The following is a 22,387-nucleotide window of genomic DNA, read 5'->3' as shown; positions in this document are numbered from 1 at the left end:
TCTTGTGCAGGTGCCCTTCTTCTGATCCTGCAGGGATTTGTGTATCTACTGATAAGCCTTCTAGGCTATTGCCTTCTTCCAAACTTATTCCTTTAGATAAAGACAGTTAAGCCATGGTGTGAGGATTGATAAGAAGGTCTTACATTTCAGCTACTTTAGCCTTTAAGGTGATCAATTACCAGACTAGTATGAAAAGGTACATCCGGTCTCTTCTTTCCCATATTGGAAAAATTGTTTCTGATATGCCTGACTCTGAGAGTAAGACTTTCTCTCTCCTTGCTCAGTCCACTTCCCATGTTCCCCACCAGTCTGTTAAATGCAGCTACAATATAGCTGATGCATCCTGTAGGGCTGCTGTCTCTGCCTTAGTCATGAGGCGCTATTCTTTCCTTTGCCTTCAAGCCTTGCCAGATGATATTAAAGATAACCAGAATTTGTTTGGTACTGCTGTGACTGACCTTTTCAAGACTTTGCAGGATCAAAGTAAGGTTATGAAAATTTTGAAGCAGATTTTTGTCTCTCCTATTCCCAAGGTTTAAAGGAACTGTCCCCAGTGAGACTTACTTTATGCGTAGGCTGTCTAGACAGTCTTTTAAAGGTGAAAAGGCTCCTTGGTGTGTTTTCTCAGATAAGCCTACTCAAATGTCCAGGCCCAGAAATGGTCCTTCCCTGACAAATCTATGGCCATTTGACTGTCTGCCCTCCCTTCCACTTGGCCAGGTTCCCTTGTCCATCAGGCTTTGCCTTTCTCCCATTTTGGCAAATGATTACCACAGACATCTGGGTTCTCTCTGTTATCTGTCAGGGCTATGTTATGACCAAGAGGACCCTTCCCTCCTTTTCCAGTATTCCTCTAATCCCTGCAGAACAGTTTCCTCATTTCCCAGGGGTATTACAAGGGCTGCTGGATCAGGGTACCATTCAGCCAATTCCACAGACTGAGAGGTCCTTTGGTTTTTATTCCAGGATTTTTCTGGTCCCTAGGAAAGAGGGGTCTTGAAGACCTGTCCCGGACCTCTATTTTCCTAACACCTTTCTCATAGTACCTTCTTTCTGAATGCTGTCTTTTCAAACTCTGCTTTCTCTGTTGCTCCCCCAGGCCTTTCTGGTTTCCTTGGATCTGAAGGACACTTACCTTCACATTCTTATCCACATTCTGTTCATGAGCTGTTTGTGTTTCTTTGTTTTGTCTTCTCATTTTCAGTTCTCTGCTTTGCCCTTTGGGCAGCAAGGGTGTTCAGCAAATGTCTAGCCCCTGAAGTCACCTTTTGAAAGTTTTAGGGCATTCATATATTTCCTTGTGTGGACGAGCTCTTACTTCAGGCTCTATCACATCCCAGGCTGGTACAGGGTCATCATTTTACACAGCCTGGGGTTCACTGTCAAATTTCAAAATTTAATGCTGACATCATGTCTTCCTAGGCTGCAGGTTCCAGAATGTTCCAATGCTGGCATCTCTTCCTGCCTCCAAGTTTCTGCCCCTCAGGAATTATTTTCTGCCCCTGCTTCCTATGCCCTCTCTTCCAGCCAAGGAGTTTCTCAGTGCTTTGAGGTTTCTGGTCTCAACCAGTTCCATGTTGCTATGGGCCATGCTTCTCTCTCTTTAATTTCTCCAAGTCTTTTGGGTTTCTAATAGCATGACTGGAATGGACCCCATTCCTAAGTCAAAGTATGATTAAAGTTCATGAAATTAGTATTGCTTCAATCTTTGATGTTAGCCAGAAGTACTCTTCACAGCACCCACAACGTGCCCAGTAATGACTCCTCCTGTAATTCATATGGAGTCACATGTATCAGAAACATATCTAAGTACAATTGTAAATTCTTTTTTTGTAAGACCTGTTGCTCCTGCTACTATTGGAACTATCTGGGTATCCTCCTTCCACATTGCCCTTGTTTCTGCCTGCAAATCTTGGTACTTTATGACTTTGTCTCTCTCTCTCTCTCTCTCTCTCTAAGACACTCTAGTCACTAGATGTTGCAGTTTCAGTGATCAATGCTACTTTTGTCTTCTTTTCATGGACTGCTATATTTGATTTTCTCGCATCTATTTTTTGAACTGTTGGCAATGGGTGATCCAGTGTGATATTAACATCATTTTCTGTAATGCTTTGTGGCTCATGTTTCCAGTGCTTTTCAGTTACTTCAGTATTATAATGTTTGCACAATCCCCAATTCAACAGTCTTGCCACATTATTATGCCTTTCAGTATACAGTCCTCCTGCCATTAATATATCACAACCAGCAACAAAATGTGCAACTGCATTCAGTTCTGTTTCATGCTTTGTGGCTCATGTTTCCAGTGCTTTTCAGTTACTTCAGTATTATAATGTTTGCACAATCCCCAATTCAACAGTCTTTGCCGCATTATTATGTCTTTCAGTATACAGTCCTCCTGCCATTAATATATCACAACCAGCAACAAAATGTGCAACTGTATTCAGTTCTGTTTTACAAAACCTACATTTGTCTGTTTCTCCCACATGTTCAATGGACTTTGTAAGTCAACGTGTACACAGCCAGTATTAACCTTTTGTATTTTGGTTTAAGTTCAACTCTCCTTAATCATTCCTGTGTTTGATCCTGCTCACCGTGAGGTTGTTCCAATAATTTTTTATACTTACAACTGTATTTATACATTTTTCACATTTCTTGCCTTCTCATCTGATCCTTCACCTTGTATTCTTTCTTTTGTTTTTTGGAACGTTCAGTTTCTGCCAGATTTTCATCTACTTCTGATTTGATTTCTCTTCCTGCTTGACATCAATATGCTTCTGCTAAACTATGCAGGGGTGTCATATTTGACTTATTCTCCTCATGTTTTAAAACTTTCACTATGTTTGGGTCTTGTGAGGTCAGCAGATATGTATGCTGTTCTCCGATTGTAGATCTATACATGTAATCAGTTTCAAGGAGGCCCATCCCTCCTTCCGAAAGGGGAATATATATAATCTTGGTGTACACTGAGTTTTATAAATCATTTGATGGGCATAAAGCATACTTGTTTTCATGTCCAGCTCATCCATCACCTTTTTGGCCAGTCAGTCACTACAAAACTAAGTTAGGGCAGGAAGAGCAAACTGGTTTACAGCTTGGACTCTGTTCCTCGATGTCAATGCTGTTTTCAATATTAAATTTAGTCTTCTAAAATATTCCTTACTAAGTTTTATTTGCATTTGTTCATGTTTTGTTGTTGATCATTCATCAATTCCCAAATATTTATATATTCTCTCTTGCTCAAGTTCTTTTATATCACATTCCTGTCCCAGACTGATGTTTTCTTGGTGCTGCAGCTTTCCTGTTTAAAGGCTGCTTTTGCACATTTATCAAGACCAAATGACATTTTTATATCATCTGAAAAAGTTTTGACCATTTACAGTTGTGCTTTCAGTTCATCATCTGATGAACTGTATGATTTTAAATCATCCACAAAAAGATGAGAAGTTTTTACATTTTGTTGTTTTCTGACAGCCAAATTGTACCCGTGACCTAATCTGTTAAGTAAACAGCTTAATGGATTAAGGGCAAGACAGAGTAGTGGTGACAGTCACCCAGGAATTATCCCCCTTTGAATTTCTATTCCTAGAATAATTGTCCTTTATCGTGGCTTAACTGCAAAATGATCTTCCACTGTTTCATGGTCGCTGTAATGTAATTGATCCGTGTAGGATGTATCTTATACTTATTACTCATGGCTAAATCTTCATGTAAAGATGTTAATACTTTTAGCCTGAAGTTAGGTATTGCATCTGGGCCTGGGGTTTTCCATTTAGGAACATTTCTTAACTTTGTTTCAATCTCTCTGGCTGTTACTTCATCCCACTTCATATCCTGTACATTTGAGCTTCTTATTCTTTCTTTTGTTTTTTCTATCCATTTAGTATCTTTATGTTCCACAGGATTTTCATAGATATTTCTTCAAAATGTATTTTATTTCTTATTTTTTAGTGGTTCAATTCCTTTTGTCTTGTTTCCCAATTCTCTGTACAACTTTTTTGTGTCATCATTAAATTGCATATTTTGTACTGTTCCTTTATATTTATTTGCATATCTTCTAAGTTTTTCTGCCTGTGCTTATATTTTTAGTTTATTTGCAATAATGCATGATAGATTTTGATTGTTTTTGATATTGTCCATTGCTTTTTTCACATATATCTTTGAGTATCTTTGTAGTTCTGTTTCCTCTTTTGTACTCTTCTAACAGTGACACTTCTTGTCTAAATTGTGGAAGTTTCATTGGTACCTAAAATCAGTGTGGCTTCAGCACCTCCAGCTGCTGGACCATCTGGTTCCTTTGCTCCCTTGTCTCAAACTGGAATTTCACTGGTGGATTCAGCAGCTATGTCTCAATCCAGGTTTTCCTTTCCAACCTCCTCAGCCATCTCATGAACTCTTCACAGATGCGTCAGAGCTGGGATGGGGAGCTTCTTCAGGCACCCTGAAGATGCAAGGCCTTTGGATACCTCAGCTAAGGGTGGATCACATCAACATCAAAGAAATGAGGGTTCTTATTCTGGCCCTTCAGGCTTTCCATGCACTGTGGGTCCCAGGTCACTTGAAGATTTACACAAACAACACCACAGTCATGTGGTACATCAACAAACAGAAGGGCACATAATGTTACATTCTCTGCAAGTTAGCCCTTCAAGCATGGGAAATAGCCATCAACCTACAGGAGGTCACCCTACAGGCAGTCTGTATACCCTCGGAGCACAATCTTGTGGCAGATTTTCTCAGCAAGTCCAGGACTCAGTTTCACAAATGGATGCTTCATAGAGATGTGTTTCTGGGGGTCTGTTTCTATTTACTGAAAGGCCAAGATACCGATGACCACAACGCCGAGACGAAAATCACGAAACACGGAATTACGAATCAGGTATGTATGCAAAGAGCAAGTGAATACTTGTCCAATGGGGGGATTATGCCATTTCTCCACTGTAATGTGATCCCGGAGTTGGTATATGTAGTTAGGGGGTTGGGGGGGTGAAGCCCCGTACCTAGGTCGGTTTTGGGTTGTGCGTTGTTAGTTAGTGTTGTTTTGGGCAAGTATTCACTTGCCCTGTGCATACTTAACTGATTCGTGATTCCGTGTTTCATTATTTTCATATTGGCATTGTGGTCATCGGTATTTTGACCTTTCAGTAAATAGAAGTAGACCTGTTTCTGGACATAATTCATTGGTGGGGTATTGATTAAGTAGATCTCTTTGTCAGTCCTCTGAACAGGCAACTCCCTCAGTTGTATTCAAGAGTGCCAAGTCATTTGGCTAGGAAGGTGGGCGCCATGTCTTTTTCTTCAAAGGGAATGTTCCTGTATGCCTTTCCTCCCCTTTCTCTTCTTCCATGGGCCCTTCACAAAATCAAGGAGGACTCTCCAAAAGTCTTGTTAGTGACTCCTTTTTGGCCCAGACAGCACTGGTTCCCCTTCTTATTAGAGCTGCCATGGACAATCATCACAAGTTACTTTACTGCATGGATCATCTTACACAGGGCAAAGGAACCCTCCTTTACCCTCACCTGTCCACTCTTCAGTTGATGCTTTGCGTGATAGGATTTTGATTCCTTTCTGACACCGGTTTTCTAAGGACATGTTTATGGTCCTACAGGAGGTATGGAAACCCAATACCAGAAGATCATACATGTCCAAATGGAAGAGATTTTCTGTTGGGTTTCTCAAACATCATCAGGGCCCCTTTTTAGTGGGGGTCCCTTTGGTTCTTTCCTATTTGTGTGAACTACGGCATGCTGGCTTGGCATATTCTTCAGTGAAAGCCCACTTGCCAGGCATTTCTCCCTGTCTGCCACTTATTCCTCCTTTGGCTCTAGGTTTAGGGTCAGCAGTTTCTTAAAGTTGTCCTTCATATCAGAGCTGCCCAAGAAAGTCCATTCTCCCTTTTGGAGGTCTTAATTTTGTCCTTGAAAACTTAACTCAGGCTCCTGTTCAGCCTGCTGCTGCTTCTTTGCAATACTGCACTTGTAAGACTGTTTTACTGATTGTTTTAACCTCTGCCAGAAGGATACCTAAACTATAAACCTCTGTCAGAAGGATACCTAAACTATAGACCTCAAAGGCTGTTCCTCCTTTTTTGGTTTTTCATAGAGACAGTGTCTCTATGTCCAAGTCCTTCATTTATGCCCTGGGTGGTTAATGAGTTGTCAGTTAATCGATATATCCAGCTTCCTTCTTTTTCCCTTTGTGGTAATCTGCTAGTGAGAAGGTTCTTCATACCTTGGATTTGCATAGACAGCTCAGATATTATGTAGACAACAAAGGCCTTTTGTAAATCTGATCAGCTTTTTTTCTTTCTTTTCATACCAGGGCATTCCACAGCTAGTGGGGTTTGGCTTTATTGGCCTGAACTTGTCCAGTAAAATGACGAAACAAGTCATGGGCATTCAGAATTGCCAATTAGCTGAAACACCTGATGTTCATAAGGATCATTTGCATATATCCCATGTGCCTTTGATACAAGAGGTTTGGGAGGTCACTCATTGGAAGTTCTAGCTTTGCTGGCATTTTCATTTTGTTTTTACTGATTGGTTTTTCAGTGACCTTCTCACTCCTTGTTTTAGTTTGTTGTTTGGGATATTTTTGCAGTGACCCTAAAGATAACGGATATCAGCTGGGTATAACAGCCCTGTGTTTCTAATGCGTAATCAAACACTCTGCTTGTGCTGTGCTGATAAGGTCATAACAAGGCCGAAATATGCATATCCACAGCTGGTGGGGTTTGGCTTTATTGGCCTGAAATTGTCCAGTAAAATGACAAAACAAGTCATAGGCATTCAGAATTGCCAATTAGCTGAAACACCTGATGTTCATAAGGATCATTTGCATATATCCAATGTGGCTCTGATACAAGAGGTTTGGGAGGTCATTCATTGGAAGTTCTAGCTTTGCTGGAGTTTTCATTTTGTTTTTACTGATTGGTTTTTCAGTGACCTTCTCACTCATTGTTTTCGGACATTGGGTTTTGGTATCTGTAAGCAAACCATTTCCTCCTGGACTTCCAGGGCCATTTTCTTTTGTTGTTCTTTCCTGGTAAGCAGTTGTCTGTTTTTGTGAGGACCCCTTCCACTGGAGCAGCGGCTTCCTTGGGAGTTTTCTTCAAACGTTTGGCCAACAACTCCATCCTTGAAGCCGCTACCTGATCTTTGGTCCACACTTTCATAAGGTATTACAAGTTGGATGTCATTTCCAGGGTCAGGGCAGGTTTTGCCAAAGCCATCCTTTGTGGTTTTGTAGAGGGCTCTTCCTTGCCCCTGCATTCACCATAGCTTTTGTACTCTCCCAGAGGTGATGAATACAGCAAGAGTGTTATGGAAGGACTTAGTAATGTTGTCTAAAAATCTTGCTATTCTCTGTTGCAGTATTTGTTTCCTGCCCCCTTTTCTACTCCTTGGGTGGTGTTTTCATACTGGCTGAGAGTTTCCTCTCCTTCCTTTCTTTTTTTCTAGATGCACATGTCCTACTTTCCACGGGAAGTCCTGTTTCTCCTGGGACACTTCAATTCTGAGTTGGGAGCATACATACACCACCTTTATGCCCTACACATACGTGGGGAGCATATATCTGATGTATGACACTCCCAAGGTAAAAAAGTGTTTGATGTACTGGCCAGATATTAGTCTATCCTTAGCAGGAGATACGGGAGGTTATGAACACAACTGTACTTTTTTGTTGAGTACTTTTGTGTTTGCTGGAGATAATCTTTACTGGTGGAAAGTCTTGGAGTTCTTTGAGGTTTGGGAAGATTACATTCAAGTGCCACAGCATAAATTGGTCTATTTATGATGCATACTGTGTGTGTGGGGTTGGTGAAGCATGTGTGATTCTAATAACCTGTTTTTTATTAACTGTGCTTGTACGCAAGTGTTTTGCCACCAGTGATATTGTGTATGTTGTTGTTGTTGTGTCTTTCGGCTTTTCCCGGTTAGGGGTCGCTACAGTGGAACTCCGGTCCGCTAATGATTGGCAGTAGATTTTTACGTGCCGAATTGCCAGCCCTGATGCGCAACCATCAACGAAGGTACGCCCATTCACGCATGTCTCCACGCAGAAGACGCTCTAGTTGAGAATCGAACAGGACAACGTCTTACTGCAAGGTGACAATGCTACCGCAGCACCACCACCGCAGTTTTTTTTAGTGATGTGGATATTGTGTATGTACATTTCTCATATACTGTATCTGTTTCTTTAAGGATTAAGTGATTGTCAGTGAGCATGAGACCGTTGCTACAATGTCTCAAGTTACCCATATCTATCAGGTTGGCTGACTGTGGAGAAATTGGGACATTGTATATCCATATTGTCAGGTCCTTTACTTGGTGATCTGCTAAGGTGTTGTGCATGATGGGTAATGGAGGGCTATTAAGGGTGCTTTTAACGTTAGAGACTAGACTAGGCTATCTAATATAACATTTGAATGGCAGTGCTATTAACTGTGTAAAGTATCTGCTATATGGTTAACTGTGTGCAAGGTATGTGTCAAGTCATTTACAGCTACAGAGGCTATGATAGAATCATACTGATTCCTTGAGGTGCAATGACTTGAATGCATAGGTAACTTGGCGGATCTTGGCTCCTGTGCACAAGGTAGTTTCTCTACACTGAGTTATTGACTGCAGTTTTGCAGGTATTTTTATATAGAAAATGTGCTTTCTAGGTCAGCATTAATACAAGGAAAGCTGACTAGCCCTGTGGCCAATAAAATGACTACAGTTGGGGCTTTCTAGTTTAATTTCTCAACTCAGACAGACCAGGCTGCCACCTACTGCCACTAGATGGATATTCCTCACTCCACTTAATCTGTAAACACACACAAACCTTTCTAGTTTAGAAAGGCACTTAAATAACCAACAACTAGCTTTATAACTAATTAACAACAAGCAAACCAGAAGAATGAACAGTGAGAGGTAAAGAACACTTTTTCAAAAATAAAGCACAAGATAATAAATAATATAAGATAACAGAAGACATTTAAGATATCAGCAGTAATACACTGTAAATAGCTTTTAAAAGTGCAGTTTCCTAAAAAAAAGTATGTAGCTTTGGCTGGATGGAAATAGATGCAAGAAAAACACTTCTTAGGCATGGGAGAGGATGACAAATGTTGATAAACTCTGTAGAAATGAGCACAGAATGTTTAAATCTTTCAAATGTATACATGTACGAAAAACAAGGAAAGCTGACTAATAAGTCCTCTGGCCAATAAAATGACTACATTCAGGGCTCTCTAGTATGGTTCCCAAGTCTATAGACCAGGCTACTACCTTATGCCTCTAGATGGATATTCCTCAGTACTATTTCAATAAAAACACAAAGAAAGCTTTCTGAAGTGTAGGAATACACTTAATTAACCAACAACTAGCTACTCTTTTAAAAGTTCTTTTAAATGTTATTGGACTGTTAAGAATATTTTGGGGAGAATTGGACATTGATATTTTCACTAGTGATTAACATTTTCTTCACTGTGGCTGATGGCACAATAATAGAAACCTCTGGCTGTTTGTACAAGTTCACCACTCTGAGATGATCCTTATGGAGAGTGTATTTTACAGTAGTTTCATTCTTGTTTAGATATGATTTATTTGTGTCTGTAATAGATATTCCATTTGATGCTTCAGGTTGCAGTGTACTGCAGTTTTTATTGTGTGTTTGATAGCTTGAGTTCACAGAGGTGTGGTGTGATAATTTTTACAGTTCACTATGCCACAGATCCACGCACACACACACTGTATTTACCCTTATTTTTGTGGCCCAGCTTATGTTTGAAGTTTTTTTCAAGAAGAACCAGTTGCTGTATGGTTATTAAGCCATGATATGTCTTATAGGGTTAGTGTATGTGTTACGCCCCTGCACAGGCCCAGTAATCAAGGAGCCTCAATCCTCACCACTAGCACCAGTGAGGGACGTACACTTTGGGAGGATGACAAGTTCACACACAGTGAAGTACGGTTTCCTTTAAGAGTACACAGCGATCACAGTCAATCTGGGGGCTGGTTTCTCCCGATCCCCAATAAGACTCCCCACTGGCACAGCTATAGGGTTAAGATCTCAGCTGAGAGGTCAAGCCAAGACCCCCAGCACCCCCTCTGTCCAACCAGTGCTTCATTTCCCTGCCCAAGTAGCTGACACATACACTTTGAGATTTGATTTATATATAAACACACACACACACACACACACACACACACACACACACACACACACCTGGGGAAGGCTGACACAGCTTTACTAGCTATGCCCCCTTCTGCCCAGACTATAAGGTAGTTATCACTGCCACCAACCCCTACTTATCAGCTACTGTAAAGACCCTTGCAAAGGATGACCAGTCCTGCTGTGTAATGTTACTATTATCCAATTGTGTGACCAAGAATAAGGCTATTTAGGAGTGGCCTGTACAGAGTCACCAAATACATATGCAAGAACTCTAAGAGCTTAAATATGTCTCACAAATATCAGCCACAAAGATAGGTTTAAATATATTTAATAATAATCAAAGAACAAGACAATACTGAAAACAACACATTAACTGCAGAGTTTAGAATCGCAGGAAATATTTTAAAACGACATTGCAGGACAGTCTCAAATAAATACAGAAAACATCTAAACTAATCTTTACTATATTCATATCTATATCTAAAAGATACTATTCCCTAAATAACTTATTGCAAAGCAAGGCAAATGCAGATGAGGGGATGTACTTGCTAGGTCCAAGACAAAACACAAAGTGCACAGACTTTCTCAGAGAGAGTTCTTAAATTAATAATCATTACTACTGGGTTAGCTCGGATGACAACACTCTTACCTGACTTCAGTTCTCAGGCTAAACAGATACTTAGAATTTAATACCTCTGTGTCAAAAATACATATCTCTCAGAAGTGTGCAGCTGCTAGGAAGTCATAGAGCAATAAAACACTTTTACATTTGAAATCTAGTAATCATTTCTTTTTCAAGACAATAGGAAAACATCTAGTTCTATACATTGTCTGCTTGCTGCACTGAAACTGAAATAACACAATCTTAAAACACTTTCCACTTATTTTCTTCAAGTTTTGCAAGTTAACTCTGTATGTTCCAGCTTCTACTATTAAAGCATATATTTGCACAGGTGTATAGTTTATATACATTTCTGTTCGTTTCCAGTAGGGTACACTGTGGACACATCCTTGAAGCTCAGTACATACTGTTCTGTATAAACTATATCAATATTCACAAATAACATATGATTATTTACAAAATTCCAGATAGCTGGGCTGGCAGTAAAACAATTCTCCCATCCGCGAAAACTCAAGCTAGTTTTTCAAGTGACCCTTGAGAAATGTTGCTTGAGAGGGTTAAGCCTATCTGGGAATACCTTACCACATTCCCTGTCTTGAGAGCCCATCTGCGTTGGCATTGCTAACCCCACTGTGGTGCTGCACTGTCATCATATGTGCTTGCAACCCTAGGCTCCACCTTAGTAACTTGGCATTTTGCTGGCTGGCTCGATGTAGCCATGTTAAGGGATTGTGGTCTATAACTACAGTGAATTTCCTTCCATACAGATAAGGCTGATGTTTCTGCAGTGCCCACACTATGGGTAGGCATTCCTTTTTCTACAGCTGCATAGCATTCCTCCCTGGGTTGGAGCCTACGACTGAGATAAACCACTGGGTGCTCTTCTCCCTCTGAGGAAACCTGGCTTAGTACAGTGCCCACCCCATGGTTTGAAGCATCCATCTGCACAACAAATTCTTTGCTGTAGTCAGGACTGGAATGACCGCTCACATGCTGGGGTCCAGACTAATTTATCTGGCCTGTTTTGCCTTGTCAGGTCTGTAAGGGGAGCAGCTATGGTACTATAACTGGGGACAAACTTTCTGTAGTACCCTGCTGTCCCTAAGAATGCCCTCAACTGCTTTTTGGTAATAGGTGCAGGCCATGCCTGAATGGCTTCCACTTTGGCAGATTCTGGCCTGATCTTACCACTCCCCACTCTATGTCCCAGGTAGGAGACCTCTGCCATACCCACCTGACATTTGCTCAGCTTAATGGTCAACCCTGCCCTCTGCAGTCTGCCTAGCACCTCCCTGACATGCTGAAAGTGCTCTTGCCAGGAATGCCTGTAGATGGCAATATCATCTAGGTAAACAAGGGAAGAATCTCCTGCCAGGATACTATCTACTAGCCTCTGGAAAGGTGCTGGGGCATTTTTCATCCTAAAGGGCATCTTTGTGAACTCATACAAGCCAAACGGAGTCACAAAGGTTGACCTCTCTCTAGCACTGGGAGTCAAAGCCACCTGTCAGTAACCCTTGGTAAGATCAATGGTGGTAAGATACTTAGCCCCACCCAGCTGCTCTAGGGCTTCATCTGTCCTAGGCATGGGATAAGCATCTGACTTTGTGTGACTGTTTAATTTCCTGTAGTCCACTCAGAACCTGGTGCTGCCAACCTTCTTTGGTATGAGTACCAGTAGGGAGTCCTAGGGATTGCTGGACTCCTGAATTACTCCTATTTCCAACATTTCCTGTATCTCCTCCCTCAGAGTCTGTTTGACTCTATCAGACACTCTATAAGGGACTTGCTTAATAGGCCTTTGTGGTCCTGTATCCAAATGGTGCTGCACCAGGTGGGTGCACCCTGGTTTTCCAGTAAACATGTCCCTAAACTCCTGTAACACTGCTCGGATTTCTCGAGCCTGGGTAGGGGATAGCTGCCGGGACATTGCTACCCCTTCCACTGAGATATCAGTCTGAGCCTCACTGAGGAGATCAGTCATCAGATCCCCCTCATACTCCTCCTGCAATCCACTGCAAATACTGAGCACAAGGGCCTTCCTATCATGGTAAGATTTCATCATGTTAACATGGTACAATTTGAGCCCCTGCCTCCTGCCTAGCAGTTCTACCATCTAGTTAACATCACTGACCTTCTTTACCACTTTGTAGGTTCCCTCCCAAGCTGCCTGCAGCTTCTTGTGTCTGACAGGAATGAGAACCACTACCTGCTGCCCTACCGCATACTCTCTAGCTCGATCATTCCTGTCATACCAGACCTTTTTCTGCTGTTGGACCTCTGCCAGGTTCTCCTGGGCCAAGAGTTCCCTGAGCCTTGTCCTGTGGTTTAGGACGTGCCACAACAGACTCCTTGTGGGATTCACACTCACCCTTCCACTCATCTCGAATCAAATCTAGAGGTCCCCTCACACTATGCCCATACAGCAACTCAAAGGGTGAAAAAACCTGTGGATTCCTGGGGAACCTCTCTGTAAGCAAACAGATGGGGCAAATATTTGTCCCACTCCCTATTAAACTGGTCTGCAAATGCCCGTAGCATTGTCTTGAGTGTAGAGTTTAACCTCTCAACAAGACCATTAGTCTGGGGATGTTAAGGGGTGGTCTTTAGGTGCTTCACCCCACAGTACTTCCACAGACAAGCCAGCAGGTCTGACATGAAATTGGCACCTCTGTCTGTCAGTATTTCTTTGGGGAAACCTACCCTGCTGAAAATCTCTGACAAAGTTTTTTCCACCTTTTCTGCCTCAATGGAGGATAATGCCACTGCCTCAGGGTATCTGGTAGCATAATCTACTAACACTAAGGATATACCTTTTCCCTGTGGAACATGGGTACTCAGAGGCCCACAATATCCATAGATACCCTCTGAAATAGCTCCTCAGTCACAGGAAAAGGTATCAAAGGAGCTTTCACCTTGTCTCCTGCCTTGCCTACCTATTGGCACTGCTCACAGGTCCTGCAATACCCTGTTACATCTCTTGAAATCCCAGGCCAATAGAAGTTCTGCATAATACGTCTCTTTATAGATTTTATGCCCATATGACCTGCAAAGGGAATATCATGGGCTGTGGTTAGAAGTGCCAGATGGTAGGCTCTGGGCACTACCAACTGCTGTATTCTCTCACCTTCTAGCCCACCAACAGGGGTCCACTCTCTATAAAGTAACCCTTTGTTCCATTATACAGATTACCCCTTCCCTTGAGAATCAGGTGCCTCACTGGCTATCTCCCTCCCTCAGGCCTTGTAATGTAGGGTCTGAGAGCTGAGCCTGTCTCAATGCTCTCTTTGTAACCCTTCCCAGCTCACCTTCCACAAGAAGTCTGGTATCCTGTGACAGCAGAGCCTCACTGTCAGCCTGGGTACTACTACTCACCTCTGCCCTTGCAGTCACTCTGTCCAAGGGAACATCAGTACCCACAAGCAGCTGTGGCTCACCTTCAGTCTCACTACTACAGGCTAGCTCCCTCCCTGAAGTAACCACCTCACCAGTCCTGGCTGCAAGTGTGCAGTCTGTCTGGGACTCCCCCAGGCTACCAGATCCACATGCTTGTCTCCAAGCCAGACTACATGTAACTGCATGCACCCAGGTACAGCATTATCAAAATCATTCCCTATTGGGACATCGGCAGGGCTATTCATAAGCACACCTACTTGCTTGCTTCCTTTTCCACCCTCCCAGCAAGGTGAACCCTGGCCAAAGGCATTTGGAATGGGGTCCCTCCTAAAGCTCTGACTGGAGTAGACTGCCCAAGCAAGTAATGCTCCTCAGTAACCATTGCAGGCTTCACAATGGTTAGGTCAGAGGCTCTCTCTCTCTTAGCCATGGTCTCTTTCTCATCCACTAAGACCGGATATAATCTCTTGTGGTAGATGGTGCCCTTGTTGTCTCAAGACAACCTACTGTTGACATTTTGTCATTCCCACTTACTGACTCTCCCACCTTTTGTTCTCCACGGACATCTGTATGCTATATGGCCCCACTGGTTGCATTTAAAACATTTAACCCTTGGTCCTGGATGTGTACCTGGACTAGTGGCTTCCCCTGCTACTGGTGGACTCTGTTGAGGCAGTCTGGGCTGCCCACCATGGGTTCTCTTAGACCCATGACCAGCACTGGGTATCTCTTTCCTGTGCAGTAATACCCTGCTTACTAGGTATAGGTCTCCCTTCTTCCCCAACTCATCTACAGTAGTCCATTGTCTATAAGCTAACCAGATTCTCATATCCTCAGGCAAACTGCTAAGGGCTTGTTCCCTCACCAAAAGGTCTGCTAGGCCTTCAAATGTGGTGACCTGGCATCCACTCACCCACCTATGAAAGTAAATGCTTAGTTCAGCAACATGTTGGCACACACTTTCATCTGCCTTGCGTCTATGCTTTTGTAACTTTTTCCTGTAAGCTTCAGGTGTTAACTTAAACATTCTAATAAACACATTTTGACTGTATTATAATTTAAACAATCAGTATCAGACAGTTTAGAAGTTGCAGTTATAGCTTTACCATGGAGTAAGGGGTTAGGAACCGTACCTAGAGCCCTTAGTCAGCATTATACTGTTTGCATACCCTCTCAAACATATGAAATTAAACTATTAAAATTTTCCACCTATGTAAATTGTGGAAGAAATTTGCTGACCTTTGTTGCTTGTGGCATTCGGTTACTCCCTTCCCCATTACCTCCATGACTCTGGCAAAAAGTCAGCTTCTCCTTTTCATGTTGCCTCTGCCTCACATTCTCCTTGGCCTGCAGGCATTGCAATTTCTCATTTTCCTCAGCCTCCAGATGTCTCAGTCTCTTTGCTGCTTCTATTTCCATACACTTGGCCTCCAACTCAAGTCTCTAACTCCAGACAGATTTTTAAGTCCTCTGTGGAAAGGTTGAGTTGTCCATTTTCTGAGAGTTGTACATCTCCCCGGCCAGTCTAATTGTCCTCCTGGTTGCTATTCTGTGATGCAGCCGTGACTAAAGCTGAAATTGTGTTTGCTTTAGTCAGGTTGGCATGCACCAGTCCTTTAGCCTGGCACATTTTAACCAACTGGCTCCTTGTCAGCTTGCCATAGTCCTCTGCTGACATGCTTGTCTGCTCTCCCTGACTAACTAAGCTAAAATAAAACTATTGTGATATGAACTCTGAATGTTCACTGCATGGCTGCTTGAGAGTACAAACACCTTCAGTGACCACTGTACACAGGCTACAGGAATTCAATATCCACACCACTACAAGCCAATTAATATGTGATATGGCTAACTCACCACTGCTAACCAATTAATATGTGATGTGGCTATCCCACCACTGACAAACAATTAATATGTGATGCCACTGCACTGGTCCAATAAACAAGGAGCCTCACATTGGGAGGATGACGAGTACACGCACAGTAAAGTACAATTTCCCTTAAGAGCACACAGAGATCACAGTCAGTCTGGGGGCTGCTTTCTCCCTCTTTCTCCAGATCTTCAATAAGACTTCCCACTGAAACAGCTATAGGGTTAATATGTCAGCTGAGGTGTCAAGCCAAGACTCCCAGCACCCTCTCTGTCCAAGCAGTGCTTCGTTTCCCTGCCCAAGTAGCTGACACATACACACTTTGAAATTTGATTTATATACAAACACACGCACACACCTAGGGAAGGCTGGCACAGCTTTACTAGCTATGCTCCCTTCTGCCCTGACTATGAGGTAGTTATCACTGCCACCAACCCCTACTTATCAGCTACTATAAAGGCCCTTACAAAAGTGACCAGTCCTACTGTGTAATGTTACTGTTATCCAAATGGTAGGTGTGACCAAGACTAAGGCTATTTAGGAGTGGCCTTTACAGTGTCAACAAATAAATACGCAAATACTCTGAGAGCTTAAATATGTCTCACAGATATCAGCTGCAAAGATAGGTTTAAATATATTTAATAAGTAATTAAATAACAAGACAATACTTGAACAACACCATAACTGCAGAGTTCAGAATCACAGGAAATATTTTAAAACAACATTGCAGGACAGTCTCAAATAAATATAGAAAACATCTAAACTAATCTTTACTATATTCATATGTAGATCTAAAAGATACTATGTCCTAAATAACTTACTTACAGAGCAAGACGAATGCACATGAGAAAATAGAAAAATGCAGATGAGTGTATGTTCTTGTTAGGTCCAACACAAACCACAAAGTGCACAAACTTTCCCTGAGAGAGTTCTTAAATTAATACTTAATATTACTGTTGGGTTAGCTCAGAAGACATCACTCTTTGTCACCTGACTTCACTTTCCAGGCTAAACAGATACTTAGAATTTAACACCTCTATGTCAAAAATACATATCTCTCAGAAGTGTGCAGCTGCTAAGAAGTCATAGAGCAATAAAAACGCTTTTACATTTGAAATCTAGTAATCATTTCTCTTTCAAGACAATAGGAAAACCTCTAGTTCTATACATTGTGTCTGCTTGCTGCACTGAAACTGAAATAACACAATCTTAAAACACTTTCCACTTATTTTCTTGAAGTTTTGCAAGTTAACTCTGTATGTTCCAGCTTCTACTATTAAAGCATACATTTGCACAAGTATATAATTTATATACATTTCAGTTCTTTTCCAGTAGGGTAAACTGTGGACACATCTTTGAAGCTCAGTACATAACATACAGTTCTGTATAAATTTTATTAATATTCACAAATCACATGATTATTTACAAATTTCCAGATAGCTGGTCTGGCAGTGTCACAGTATGCATCATTACAAGTATGCAGAAGACAATGAATAACTAATTCTCTTATAAAGCCAGTGTGAAATAAATGATCTGAAGGACCAGTTCAAATGTGTAGTTAACAAATAAACAACATTTCTGCAAAAATGAACTGGTAGTAAACAGCTGTTACAGTTTGTTGTCATTTGTTGTTGAGAAGATACTACATTTGCTTGTTCTTTGGTTATTATACCATGATTTGTCTTGCAGGTTTAGTGTGTGTGTCATTCCAAGTGTACAGGAGACAATGAATAATTAATTCTGTTATAAAACTAAATATGAATCTGCTAAGTATAAAGTCGTTTCTTATACAGCCCCATAAAGTGTGTGTGTGTGTAGTTTGAAATTGTTGTTTTTATTTTTAATTTTTTTTACACCAGTACTGATGTGAATGGAAATATGCATGCCATTTCATGCAACCTAAATAAAAGATTAATTTGCGACTCTAAAAGAAGGGAGCTATCCATGTCCTGCTGAAACCTTTGTCTTCTGCTTTGAGAGATGCTCTATATATGTGTGCATACATGCAGTATTGCTTCAGGCTGAGACTGTGTAAATTAAATAATGGAATTCTAGTTAGTTTTCAGGATTCTTTGCATTTTGTACTGTGTATTGCTATATTAAAATTGACTGTTATAGGATAATTTTTGGTTGAGTTATTTTTATCAGAACATGCAGTATTTGCTTCAGGGATCCTGTTCTTTTACCATACTTTGTTTTCAAGGCCTTTTAAACTGTTCCCATCTTTTGTTATAGTTACCTTTTGTATAGCTGTAGACCTGTCTCTCTCCTCATCCCTCCTTCCCTCCTCCATTTGCTTCCAGAAGTAATCAAAGTTCAAATTTATTATGGTGCTTATAACCAATTGTACATATAAATCACGTCAGTAAAAACAGACTATGCAAACAGTATCCAAATTTGTAAGCCATGTGCAAAATACAGTAAATGAGGTAATGTTGTAGTTAATCAGTATTGTACACATCCAATGTGTTACCTTTTGTTATACAAACCACAACAAGGCAATTTCAGACAGGGTCAAGACTCACCTGTTTGAAAAGAAGTAGGTTCTAGAAGTATTGAAGATGCATCAACTGTTGATACCTTTACAACACTACAAACTAGATTCCTTCTCCAGGTGTAGAGCAGGTTTTGCTAGAACCATTCTCCAGGGCTTGTGAACCCTCATCTTTTCTTTTCTCATTCAGTGTAAGCTATGGTAGTCTACCCATATAGCTAAGGCTACTACAGAAATGACCAAATTATGAACGCAGTACAGTAGCCACTCCCTCCCTCAATCCCCTTTTATTTTTTGTTGCCAGGGCTCTGTCCCTTTTCTCTTGATTGGCAAGAAAGCTCTGAAGGGCTTGGCACCCAAGCCATTGATTTTCTTCACCTCCACTTAAGAATGGTTTGGGTGCACAGAAGGTACCATTAAGCTATGGAAACAGGCCAGCTGTTGTATCCTGTGCAGCTAAAGCTATTGCAGCAGTGATCATTCCAACATCTAGCATTATGGTAAGTTTACTTGCATGATTGTACTTTATATACCCTGACATATGGTGATGTAATTGACATACTATAGGGAATTATTATTGAAAGCATTCCTTCTACTCTTAGCACTCATTTATAATTTTATAAATATGACCAAATACAATGTATTTCCTCAAAAATTGTGTTGTTATGGTGAGTTATTAGTATAACTGTGTTTTTACTGGCACTGATTCACATTATGAAACCTGTGTGTGTATCTATTTATAGACATACATACACACACACACACACGCAGATGTGTGTGTTTGCAGAATAAGAACAAAAAAGACAAATGGAAAAAGTACTACTACAGTAGTTCTCATGACTTAATTTATCTTGTACATAGGTTATCAGACATGGATTCTACTTTAGCACTAATGAAGCCTTATAACCTCATTTTTATTTTTCCATAGGTACTCCAGAATTCATGGCCCCAGAAATGTATGAAGAACACTATGATGAAGCCGTGGATGTTTATGCCTTTGGAATGTGCATGTTAGAAATGGCTACATCTGAATATCCATATTCTGAATGTCAGAATGCTGCTCAAATTTATAGGAAAGTCACAAGTGTAAGTCATTCATTACTGTTTATTTAGTAAAAAAATTATGACTTCAGAGTAAGCAAGACAGAGGTTTTAAAGTAAATGCTGATACTAAGATCTGCAGTATCAATAAATAAGATGTTTTTTTGTAATTTAGTATTAGACAGTATTGGTGTACCGCATATTGCTTATAAATAAAAGTGTGCTGTTTTCTTACACCTGGATAATGAGATCATTAAGTGTACCATGTGATAGTATAGAATAACAGATATGAGGGGCATCTTTAACATGCATTTTGGATGGATTTCATTTGAGTGCATGCGGAAATTCCAAGAACCATAATTATGGTCATGAAAACTGCAGAACATTTAAGTGTGAATGTGGGGGATATATAATTAGTCCAGTATAGTGCTATCCTGGAGTATTTCAGCAACTCCATGGTATGGTGACTTTGGAATTTATTTATGCAAGAAATATCCCCATGTATAAAATGGGAAAAGGGATTGTGAAAGGATGGATCGATCAAGGATGGGATATAAAGTTCACATGTGAAAGTGTTTCAGAGATACAACTTTGAGTGTTGTAATTCACTATTTTGTCTGCAGTCTGTTCAGTTTTCAAAGTAGTGGTATTTGCAATTTTGGGATTGACACTTCCAAATAGGAAGCAATGTTATTGATATGAATCATACTCTTAAAATGGTGTTGCTGGACCAATTAAAATGATTGTGGAATTCATGAGGCAATATACAAACTGATTAGGATGGAGAGGTACTAATGCTTGTTTTATTAACTACAATATTTCACTGTTTAAGTAACTGCAAGTTGGCAAATACAATTCTGTTTCTTGCAATGTTGATACCACCACAGTGAGTGTGGTGACGCATGCAGCATCAGTTCACATACTAGGTTGTTTGAGACGTCTTACCAGTCTCGTATATTTAGGTTTGAAATGGCTATTTTTTCAGAAGTAGTTAAAAATAAACTAATTTTCCTTTGTAGAAAATGCTACAAGTCACTACCACAAAAATATGGTATTGCAACACAGAGGGTTAAGTCTGGGGACTGATAATGAACATTGGCTACTAGTCTTTGAATTATCATCACCAGCTCAATTAATTGATATTTGATGTTATCATTTTCAATTATTTATCATTAAATGTATTCAGAAACAATTGCTAGGGTATTTCCTCCAGAAAGAACTCCTGTCCCCAACACGTTATGGCTTCCGTCCTTCTCTTAGTACTAGCACTGCCCTTCTAACTTGTATAGATATTGTCAATAAAGCTAACGATGATGGGAAACTAGTCTGTTCCATATTTCTAGACTTGTCTAAACCCTTTAATGCAGTTTGGCACACAAACTTCTACTTCACATGTCTTCACTAGGTCTCTCAGTCCACCCTTCTGTAGTTCAGAAGCTACCTGTCCAATAGGTTTCAGTCAGTAAAATGGCACTCTCTCGCCTTACCTCCCAGTCACCACAGGTGTACCACAAGGCTCTATCTTTAATCCCATCTTGTTTAACATTTTCACCACACCCTGTATATTTCCCCACAACAGGCCACCCTAATACAATTCTTAAATGATTCCATTCTCATTTGCACATCTGACAAACATGATACACCTCCAAACAATTACTCAGGAAAACTTTAACGGTTACTGAAACATAGCTTCATAACTCACAACTCATGCTCAACCCAAAAAAGACCAAACTACTACTTCCCAAATCCCTTTCTCAAGAAAAAACTAAATTTAAAGGACAACGGGATTCTATTATTATATGTTCAAGTTATCTGTCCTTTTCCTCCCTATGTATTGTCCCTGCTATGAATAAACAACAACAAAGCATTTAAAATATTTTAAATTGACTGTTTCTGTCCACTAGAAGAGTACCTTACTGTACTGTGGTGGTTTTATTTTCAAAAAACATTTATCCACTCTGAAAAAGTCTCCAATGCCACTGAATGCAGGTAGTTTTCTGGCCAATTCCCTCCCCAAACTGACATCATCATGACCATCCTAAAAACCCACCCATGCTGTGATGTCACAGCTCCCTGGTCCTTCCCCTACCCATACAGAAAGTAAAGGCAAGAACAAGGAAACAGTACAAGTCAAGTCTCTTGCTGTGAGCTGTCAATCACAGCAGTTAAGAGCTCAAATTACCCTTAGCACTTTGACAGCCAGGGAAGTTATGTATGAAGGGGGGATGGGAGATGAGTCAAACCAGTACAATTCAGGCTTCACAAAAAAAAAAAAAATTGCAGTTTAGCCATTCTAAAAAGAAGCAGCAGTAAAAAGCACTTTGAAAGTCTGCTCTGTGGCATTTGCACTGTTTGTGTTTTAAGTAGTCATTGAACTGCATGAAATGTTACTTAAAATTAACTGACTGAAAGACAGTAGTGTTTGCATGTAAAATCAATGCAGTGACCATATCTCTCAACCTTCCATCTCCAAAATGAGGAACACTAGCCCTCATAATGTGGAACAAATGGGCAAAATGTGGAACACATACTAACAACTTCAAAAAGGAAGGTCACAAGATGGTTAAAATATGGTGTTTTTACTTATAAAAAAGATCTTTTGATGAATTAATATCATTCTTTTCTATTTACCATAGATACCAATTTAAAAAATTCCTAACACTAAATGTGAGACACACTCTTTCAATGTGGAACTTCGAGGAACATTAACTTTTTAAGATCCCAAATGAGGTACATTCCTCATAATGAGGTACACTTGAGAGGTATGGCATTGACAGGAGCTTTAGGAAGAAAGAGGCCTGCA

The 22,387-nt window shown here is 40.6% G+C and overlaps 1 protein-coding gene across 9 annotated transcripts in view; it reads left to right on the top strand.

Moving 5' to 3' along the window:
* The window catches only part of WNK2 (WNK lysine deficient protein kinase 2), a 2,812,908-nt gene that overhangs the window by 1,035,817 nt on the left and 1,754,704 nt on the right, over nt 1-22,387 (top strand). For all 9 annotated transcript variants that reach the window (XM_044078134.1, XM_044078133.1, XM_044078139.1 and 6 more), the window contains exon 4: nt 19,472-19,629. In XM_044078134.1, coding sequence (XP_043934069.1) covers nt 19,472-19,629 — 158 coding nt within the window. The remainder of the gene's footprint in view (nt 1-19,471; nt 19,630-22,387) is intronic.

Source organism: Protopterus annectens, chromosome 7.part0 (genome assembly GCF_019279795.1).
Source record: "Protopterus annectens isolate FY-2018-M chromosome 7.part0, PAN1.0, whole genome shotgun sequence".
NCBI classification, from domain to species: Eukaryota; Metazoa; Chordata; order Ceratodontiformes; family Protopteridae; genus Protopterus; species Protopterus annectens.
This window is presented reverse-complemented; position numbering and strand designations above follow the sequence as displayed.